Consider the following 9,560-nt stretch of genomic DNA (forward strand, 5'->3'; position numbering starts at 1 on the left):
CGCGGAGCGGAGCCGGGGAGATGGCGGAGGGCGGCGCGGAGCGGGCCGATGGCCGTATCGTGAAAATGGAGGTGGATTACAGCGCGACGGTGGACCAGCGGCTGCCTGAGTGCGAGCGGCTGGCGCAGGTGAGGGGAGGGGGGAAGGCCGGCGGTGCGGATGGGCTGAGTCATGGCGTGGGGCGCGCTAGGCCGCGCTCGGGGAGGCGGCCCGGTGGCGGGGGGACGTGCGGCGCGACGTGCAGCCGCTTCTTGTCACCCGATCCGGTGCGGAGGGGTCCGGGGCTCGGGCCCTCCCGTGCCGTGTTGGGGAAGTGGAGAAGCAGGGACTGCTCGACCATTTCAGTGGCAGTGTGTGGGAGCCGGGGCAGGAAGGCGGTGGGGGAGACGAGAGGAGATGTCAGGGTGCAGCCCCGCTGGCGAGGGGATAGGAAGGTCCGAGTCCTCCAGAAGTGACGTGGCTTTTACCGGGTGCCACTTTCCGCGGACAACGCGGCTGGGCAGACGCCTGGGCAGGTGTTTGTGCATCCTAGGACCACTCTGCGTCAAAGCTGCCTTCGTGTAATTGGTCCTGTGTCAGGTTAGAGAGGCAGCGCTTTGCATCCTTCTAACTCGGTTATGTACGTGCCCCAAGAACTGGAATGGAGGGCCAGAGCCATGGCAGGCTGATAGGGCGCCTGGCATCTGCTGAGCAAACATGTACGTGCACCCAGCCATAGGTGACCACGGAATGGCTCGCTGATGGGATCGTATTGGTAATCGTGTGCATGGTGTATCTTAAGGTTTCTTTCATGGGCTTGTTCTGTAGCGTAGAGATTCTTGTGCATCTCAGACCTCGGAACAGACAGATTGGATTTGCTGTTATGTCCTTTCCCAGTAAGATGGCATCTGATTCTTCACATGCTGCAAATGCTCCGCTTGGTCCACATGTCTCGTTGTGGTAGACATGTTGTAGTATAAAGCATATTGTAGAATTCTGAAGGCAGTAGCCTTAAGATAAGTAAACTGCATCTTACGTTATTTTAAGACTGTATTGTATGGAGAGTCGGCACAGGTGTTTTATCCCACGGACACAGCTCTATGTAGGTATGGGCATCACAACCATATTTTGTTGCTGTGTAACATGTAAATTTGTGGCAGTAAGAGCCCATCCTTGACAAACCATTATAGTGTAAAAGATTTCACTAGGGTAGGTACGTTTTAGAAACAAATTTAATTTTCTCTTTTGTTAGCAGTTTCTAATCATTTTTTTGCAGCCCCACAGTTGCCATGGGCTGTTACAAATTCTCCCATGTTAACCTGTTTTTTTTTACAAGATACTTGCTAGCAATTACAATTTAGGACTAAAAGTACATTGTGGTATCTTTAACTCCTCTAGACAAAGGCAAATAAAGTTCTCAAAGCTTAAAAAGCAGGACTATTATAATTCCATTATTAAAGCATGTAGTTTATGCTTTCTATAGCATGCTCTAATTAAAATATGATGAATGTGGATGAAAGTAATAGTAAAACAATTTTTTGGCCAAGGTATCTAAATGCATATCTGTTCTCACTTAAAGTGTTGTTTTGGCTAGGAAAGAAATCAGTCTTCCATCTAGCTCAATGAGTGTGAGCTAACCAAACCTGTCTGAAACTTGCTAGGTTTCTCGCACTAGACAGACAATTTATAGCATATATGGGGCAAAAATGCAACTAGTACTTTTCCAGTTTAATCTGCATATAGAACCATATATTTAAAGTTAGTGCTATATATGTTTCCTTTTTTAAGAAAAAAAAAAATCCTTAAAATTGAGTGTACAGGCTGTTTATGTTTTTTACTTACATGAGAATTAGAACTCTTCTCAATTTAAACTGAATTGTGTTTTTCACTCCTGGTGATAATTCTCTGCCTATCATATTAGGAAGGAAGATTGCAAGAAGTAATTGAAAACCTTCTCTCCTTGGAAAAACAAACACGAACGGTAAGTAGCATATGGTGTGCAACATTTATGGTGGTTTGCCCTACACCCCCCCATTTCACTTCATTAAAGTCGTGAAAGGAACTGGAGTATCAGTCTCTTTTGTTGTTCTTTTCTTTAAAGAGAAAATCAGTGAGGCTAGATATATTTTTTTTCCCCCTTCATATAATAGAAGTGTAAGTTGACAGAGGTCTGCAGGTTGTTTATCACATCACTAATAGCTGTTTGTTTGTTACAGGCATCTGACATGGTCTCCACATCCCGTATCTTAGTTGCTATAGTGAAAATGTGTTACGAAGCTAAAGACTGGGATGCTCTTAATGAAAATATTATTCTTCTATCAAAGAGAAGAAGTCAGTTAAAACAGGTGAATTTAATCCTTTGAAACAAAAATTAAAATTGTGTTTGGACCTGTGTTACGTATCCGATTCCCCCTTGTGTGTAGGGACTTCCTGACCTGCTAGCACTGATATATGCCTGAATATATTGTAATTAGTTTCTGTTGACATTTTTTGGTACACATGTGAAAGCCAGTAATAAAGCTGATATTTGGAATTAGTCTTACCTTCACCTTGTGCCTGAGCTCTGTGTGGTCCAGCTTCCCATTCTTGGCAACACAGCTGTGACTTTTCTGCTTTTAGATGGTAGTTCATCTCTACACTCTTCCATAGTCTGCACTGTAAACATATTCTTAATATCAACTGCAGTTGATTGTGATCAAACAAGGTATATACTTTACATGCTTGCTTTTGAAACTCATATTCTGGAATTCAGTTCTGTTGGAGAAATTGGCTATCAGGACAGGTGAAAGCACTTGCATTTAAGAAGGTACAAAGTTTATTGCACTGTGTGTTTAGTTTGAATTAATTAGAAGTCAGCAACAGGTAATTTAAATGGCATCATTGCTTTAGGAAGAAAAAAGTTACCTCCTTTTTTATGTGCAGAAACATTAGGAGTTTGTGTACAAGTAGAGTACTGTTTAGTTCCCTAACTTGCACAAAATGTGGCTGAAGAGTTGGGTCATTTCAGCTGAGTTTTCTTGAGAAAGAAGTTTCTAGAAGTTACATTCTGGGTTTTTTTTTATTATTATTCCCAGAAGTAGGCATTTTATATTTAAATATATTTATATATTTTCTAATTGTAACAGCTTTGTCAGTGTTGTTAGAAGAACATATTGCAATACCTGTGCTGGCCAGTGAAGGATGCTGTTATTAGTGCCTGTATGGGAATATGCAGAGATGGAAAAGCATCAGTCAGAAATAATCGCCCCTCTTCCTTCCCTTCCTGAAAAATCTACAGGTGCCCTAAAGTGATGGGCTAGCACACACATGTAAGAGAAGATGAACCTTCCCTTTAGTCATGCAGGTTTTAAGGCAAACAACTAAGTTTTGTCAGTCCATGTGGCAATTGTGTTGATTTGGCAGAAGAGGAATACTACTATTCAAGGGAGAACCACATGGGATGAATTATTTTGAGTATCATTGGAAAAACTGAGATGAAAGAAATGACAGAACAGCATCACATTTGACTTCTAGCATCAGTCGCTAGCAGCATTTTACACTTTAATGAATCTTGCATATATGTATATATATGCATATTTATTGAAATGAGTCTCTAGTTTGATATGAAACTATTTAATACTTATCTCTGAGTGTTATAGTTTGAATGCATTTGCGAAATCTAAAAACAGTATGTTTTTCTTTTCTGTTACTGTACTAGGCAGTTGCTAAAATGGTCCAGCAGTGCTGCACTTATGTTGAAGACATCACAGACTTACCAGTCAAACTGCGCTTAATTGACACGTTGCGTATGGTTACAGAAGGAAAAGTAAGATTTTGTTTTAAGACTGAATGTCTAAAAGGTAGAATAAAAATGTTCACCTTCTTTAAAAACATAGCTTCTTAATGCTGTTTTTTAATCTTGTTCAAGTAAGAGCAGAAGTAATTTTTAAATTAACCTGAGAAGCCAAGTAGTATGTTTCTTCACAAAAGACTGCAAATATTTTCCAGATTTTGTATTTAAAATAATTTGCTGAAACACTGGTCATATTTCCATGATGTAGCTATTTGGATGTATTATTAATATAATTAATAATACATTTCAGAGTTCTAAAATGCCTTTTATTTTTCTTTTTTTAAAATGTTATGTATTTGAATTTGTTAGAGAAATGGGGAGGTTTAGTTTAATTTCTCTTGCACTTAGCAAGGTGTTACATACAGTTATAGTAACCAGAAGGTGATACTAAAGCATCATACCAAGTTACTTGTTTACATAACATTACTTTAACAAAATAAACAATTCTGGATTAAGGCGAATTTGTGTTAATGTTACAGCTCTTGTCTTTTCAACATTAGTCTAAATTGTTAGTAATCAAATATTGTTGATTTATGGCTGGTTAGGAGTGAGCGAAAAATGCAAACAGTAGTATTTAGTACATATTAACCATTAAAGTCTTCACTTCATATTTGTTTCAATATATTTTAGCAGACAAAGTATCTAATACTTCATTCACAGTGCACATCCTTTTATGCTTGCTGAAAGAACGGTAGATGAATTTAGATGACATTTTTTGAGATTAATTTGGTCCAAATACTTCTGGTGTGTCAACTATCCATCATATTTTATCTGTGTACATTGTGGATAGTGTCAGTCTGTGTCTTTGTGGGGTTGTGGTCTTATTGCACTCAAAAATGCCAGTGCTTAAACTACTGCTTCTGATTTCAGATATATGTGGAAATTGAACGTGCTCGCCTGACAAAGACTCTTGCAACAATAAAAGAACAGAATGGTGAAGTGAAAGAGGCTGCCTCTATTCTGCAAGAACTGCAGGTAACATGCCTTCTAACTCAAAATTGAGTCAGCGATAAAAATTAATTCTGACTGCTCTTAGATTATTGTGTAGAAACTTAGAGACGCCTGCAGAAATGCCTGGAATGAGCTTAACTGTTATTAGTGAAAGTAATTCAGTTTTAACTGCTTTCATTACTCCCATGGTTAGGCTACATAGATTATTTCCCATTTGGAAAACAGATTCCGATTCTCTAGGGATTCTTCCAGTGTAAGTGGAGGCTGTATTTTAAAACTGAATAATCTTTCTCCATTTTCACTTGCTCTGTAATAGCTGTTTTTTCTGTTGTTTTCTTTTATTTTTCCCCTCTGTCAACTTCCTGCTCTCCTTCCACAGTTAAGACTTCACTTGATTTGATTTTGACAGTGTTAAATAGCTGCATTTTCGTTTTAGGTGGAAACCTATGGTTCAATGGAAAAGAAAGAACGTGTAGAATTTATCTTGGAGCAGATGAGACTCTGTCTAGCTGTAAAAGACTATATTCGGACTCAAATTATCAGCAAAAAAATTAATACAAAATTTTTTCAAGAAGAAAACACGGAAGTAAGTCACTGGAGGATTTCTCTCTTTCCCTCTCCCCCCTTGTCCCAGTTTTAATCTGACGTGCCTCTCCTCAGTCCCAAGCGTATTTGAATCCCTGTTTTCTGGGATCCACTTGGATTTCATTTACATGATTCACGGAGCTGTACTGATTTGAGTGTTTGATACTGTTTCAGAAACTAAAGTTGAAATACTACAACTTAATGATCCAGCTGGATCAACATGAAGGCTCCTACCTCTCCATCTGTAAGCACTACAGAGCCATTTATGATACTCCATGTATCCAGGCTGAAAGTGAAAAGTGGCAGCAGGTAAGAAACCATTACATACAAAATGTCTGTATGTGGCAAATACTCATTTCATTACCAGATCAATTTACAGCAGATTAAATAGCTCATCAGTCTGTTGTTCTTAGTGTTTTTTTAATGGCTATATTAACAAATTGGTTAGTTGAAGACAGATATAATAAAGTTGATTTCAAATGCATATTTATAACTAACATCTTCATTATATGGTCTTTGAAATCTTAAGAATGTCTCATCTGTTTTATACAAGTGCAGAAATTAGAAACAGCTGTGCAAGTGTGGTCTAAACGATACTGTTGTGCATGCAGTACAGATGTTACGTATTTGAAAAGAATTTTTTTTCATGTATTTAAATACTAGAATTTTGGTTAACCTGAATCAATTTAAATGTAGCATTGTGCATGAGGGTTCATTTCTGTAAGATGACATCAGTTTCACTTTTAACTTAATATGCTGGGCTTAAGCCTTTTACATGTTAAACTCAAAGCGCTGTAAGCAGTGTTTTCAATTCCTCTGTTTAATTATGGGGAAAAAAGCACACTCTTTCTTCTTAAACAGGCACTGAAGAGCGTTGTTCTTTATGTTATTCTTTCACCTTATGACAATGAACAATCTGACTTGGTGCACAGAATTAGTAGTGACAAAAAGTTAGAAGAAATCCCAAAGTATAAGTAAGTATTCTTTCTAATAATTCGTACGTTAAGAAACGTGTCTCTCGGACTGGCTGTGCAAGTGAAATCTGTTTACTCTGAGTCTGCTGTAAGCATCTCAGTGAAAAATACTGCAAAATTTTCATGACTCTGCAAGTTCTATATTAAAATAAATATCCCTTTATAAAAATAAAGATATTTATTAGAAACACTGTCTGACTTGAGCTGCCCCCTGATAGCGTGAAGTATTAAGAGTACGTTCATGAAGAACAATGAAGATTAATAGTAATAACATTCAAACATTTCAGAGTGTTTAATCTATTTAAGTATGAAATGAGCCTTATTAATATAGGATTGTAAATCAACTTTACTGAACCATTTAGAGACCTCCTAAAACTATTTACCACCATGGAATTGATGCGATGGACTGCCCTAGTTGAAGAATATGGGAAAGAATTGAGAGAAGGATCCCTTGACAGTCCTGCAACAGATGTTTTTGGCTGTACAGAAGAAGGTGAAAAGAGATGGAAAGATTTAAAGAATAGAGTTGTGGAACATGTAAGTATGGCTATCTTTAAGCATTAGCTATGTGCTCAGTACCTCAACTAGAAAAGCTTTTTGCCTGCCATATTTTAGTTACAAAGCCAAACAAAAGTATGTAGTAAAGCAGCAGATTAAGTTGCCTTTTCCATTGTGTCACATTTTCAGCATTTTATTTACTCATATCTTTGTTATAGACAGGTATTTGGTACAGTTACCAGAAAAAAAGAGCATATTGCACTCAAATTCTGAGATGTAGCATTCACATTTCAATAGAGCAGAAAATTGAAAGTCTTGCTTTGTATTAAGTTCACAGTTAGTTTATTTCATTACTGAATAATTTTTCATTTAGAGACTTTATAGGTTTTACGAGCAAAAGGACTGTTCACAACTTCCTTGTGTACCTTATGCTGGACTGCTGTTAGAGCACTACAGCTCCTGCAGCCTGCTTCAGTTATTTTTTGCATATAACCCTCTACTCTGAACACTTTTTTTTCCAGAATATTAGAATAATGGCTAAATATTACACCAGAATTACAATGAAGAGAATGGCACAGCTCCTGGATCTGTCCGTTGATGTAAGTGTTGCTTTGCTTATCCTTCTTTCATAAAGGGAGTGGAAGTGTATGTGTGCATGTGTTTGTGACAAAAATGTAAGTATTCAGCAGGGTAGTGTTCTCTTGGAATTTGAATTCTCTTTAGCTTAAAAAGCTCTGTAAGTGATGCCATGGATCATCGAGTAGTTTTACAGGCAATGCAGAAAGACACGGTGTTCTCAAAATTCTCAGGGTTTATACTTGTGTATTACAGTATCTGCTGTTGTATCTCTATATATCTGTCTTAGTATTATCCTCATAGCTCTCCTGGCTTCATCCTTAGTCTGATTCCTGTTTGTGTTACCAGTGCTTTCCAGCTCTTACAGGAAGAACAAAGTGCGCGATAGTGACAGACTGGGGGCATTAACTGAACTTTAGTTCATTGGGTTCTTTTCATGAGAAGTAGTGTAAAAAAGTCTGTTGGGAGTAACAGTATCAGTCCGAGTATCTGTTGCTTTACTAGTCAATATGAAGACATGAGTGTATTTTCATGCCTTTATGGGTGTTAGGAAATGTTTTTTAATCCAGGCAGAACTCAAGTTCATGATGCATGTGCCCATAAGGCAAAAGCAGCTCTTTAAAAATTAATTTATATTCAAGGTCTCATCTAAATGCTGGGGCATCTTGTCTTGTGTTTCAGTGTTAAAACAATGTTTTATCAATGGTAAATCAATGGGTCATTAAAACTGACAGAAGATAATCAGGTTTTTCACCTTTAAATGTCCCTCTTTGTAGATGGTTGTACTTTGGGAACATGGGGTGGAGTAGTCTTCCTGTCACCCCCCTTTGTGTTTTCAAGAGCTTTCCAAAGAGATTCATAGATCATGGCATATTGGTATTTTGAGTGCAAATGAAAAGCTTTGCCCTGCTGCTTTTAATTAAATATGCTCTTTTCCACAAACTCGGAATAAACCTTCTTTGACAGTGGTCAGTAACTCACATGGATTTTCCTATGCCTTGCTCATCAGACGGTTTGTTCTGCTCTCTGTGTAGCCAAGTATTCCAAAGCGTAAAGTGTGGTACATTAAGTTTTTAATTTCACAAAAGATAATCAGATCTAGGAAAAAAAAAAAGTCTTTTAATAGCTCATCCTAGTATCTTGCATAAAGTACTGTGTGGTTTTTTTAAGAATATTACTACAGCTATATTTCTGTTAAGTATAAAGAAAATCTTGTTCCCTGTGCTTTAATGCTGTTTGGGAGGAATTCTGGTATTTTGTAGATAAAAATGCTATTTTTTTTGACTTAGTGCTGTTTGTCTTTACAGGAATCGGAGGAGTTCCTGTCTAACCTAGTAGTTAATAAGACCATCTTTGCTAAAGTAGACAGGCTGGCAGGAATTATCAATTTTCAGAGGCCTAAGGACCCAAACAATATACTCAATGACTGGTCTCACAAGCTCAACTCACTAATGGCCCTAGTTAACAAAACCACACATCTCATTGCCAAAGAGGAGATGATACATAATCTGCAGTAAGGTGCCTCAGTAATCTCAGTGCTTGTAAAGAAGGCATTAAAACTTCATAATAGAGACTATTATTACAGTGTGTATATGGTTTGTTTTCTCCCTGTCAAGCCTTCCTGGTTTAAAATTTAGAACATAATTCTGAAATTCCTGTTGACAATTAAGTTCCCTTGATTATTCATTCAGTTGTTAAATGTTTTTGCTACAATTGGTGAAATAACATAATAAAACTATTGCCTGTATAATAGTAGTCTTGTGATTTCTTCTTTTCCATGTATACCTTTATCTGTCTAACACATCTGTGGTTATTTCATTACAGGACTATTTTTGAGGCTGTGATTGAGAGATGTAAATAATGAAGTCCTAGGGTTTTACAGTAGCATGTATTGAGGTAACATAATAATATTGTAATGTTACGTCAAGATACTGTTTGAACAAAATTGTGGATGTTCAAGAATAATGCTGTTTCTTGTCATTTGGGACTACAGATAGACTTTATTAATTAATTCTGAACTGACTGAGAAATCTACCTAAATCTTGTCTGCTTGTGCAAGTCACTAATTTTCAGTGTTTCACTGTTAGTTTGTAACAGCTACAATAGTAATTATACAATTAGCTAAGATAGTATTTCAAAGCTGCTGCTTCCTATAATCAAATGTG

General features: G+C 37.5%; 1 protein-coding gene across 1 annotated transcript; it reads left to right on the forward strand.

Moving 5' to 3' along the window:
* Positions 1–6: 6 nt before the first annotated feature.
* PSMD12 (proteasome 26S subunit, non-ATPase 12) lies at positions 7–9,142 on the forward strand. The gene is made up of 11 exons (XM_026860901.1): positions 7–128; positions 1,901–1,960; positions 2,196–2,324; positions 3,677–3,784; positions 4,682–4,786; positions 5,199–5,348; positions 5,522–5,656; positions 6,209–6,321; positions 6,684–6,858; positions 7,341–7,418; positions 8,703–9,142. Exons 1-11 carry the CDS (start codon positions 21–23, stop codon positions 8,910–8,912), a joined length of 1,371 nt encoding a protein of 456 aa, XP_026716702.1. The 5' UTR covers positions 7–20; the 3' UTR covers positions 8,913–9,142.
* The last annotated feature ends 418 nt before the right edge of the window (positions 9,143–9,560 follow it).

The sequence above is a fragment of the Athene cunicularia genome (assembly GCF_003259725.1).
Source record: "Athene cunicularia isolate RWA chromosome 18 unlocalized genomic scaffold, athCun1 chr18_part1, whole genome shotgun sequence".
NCBI lineage: Eukaryota > Metazoa > Chordata > Aves > Strigiformes > Strigidae > Athene > Athene cunicularia.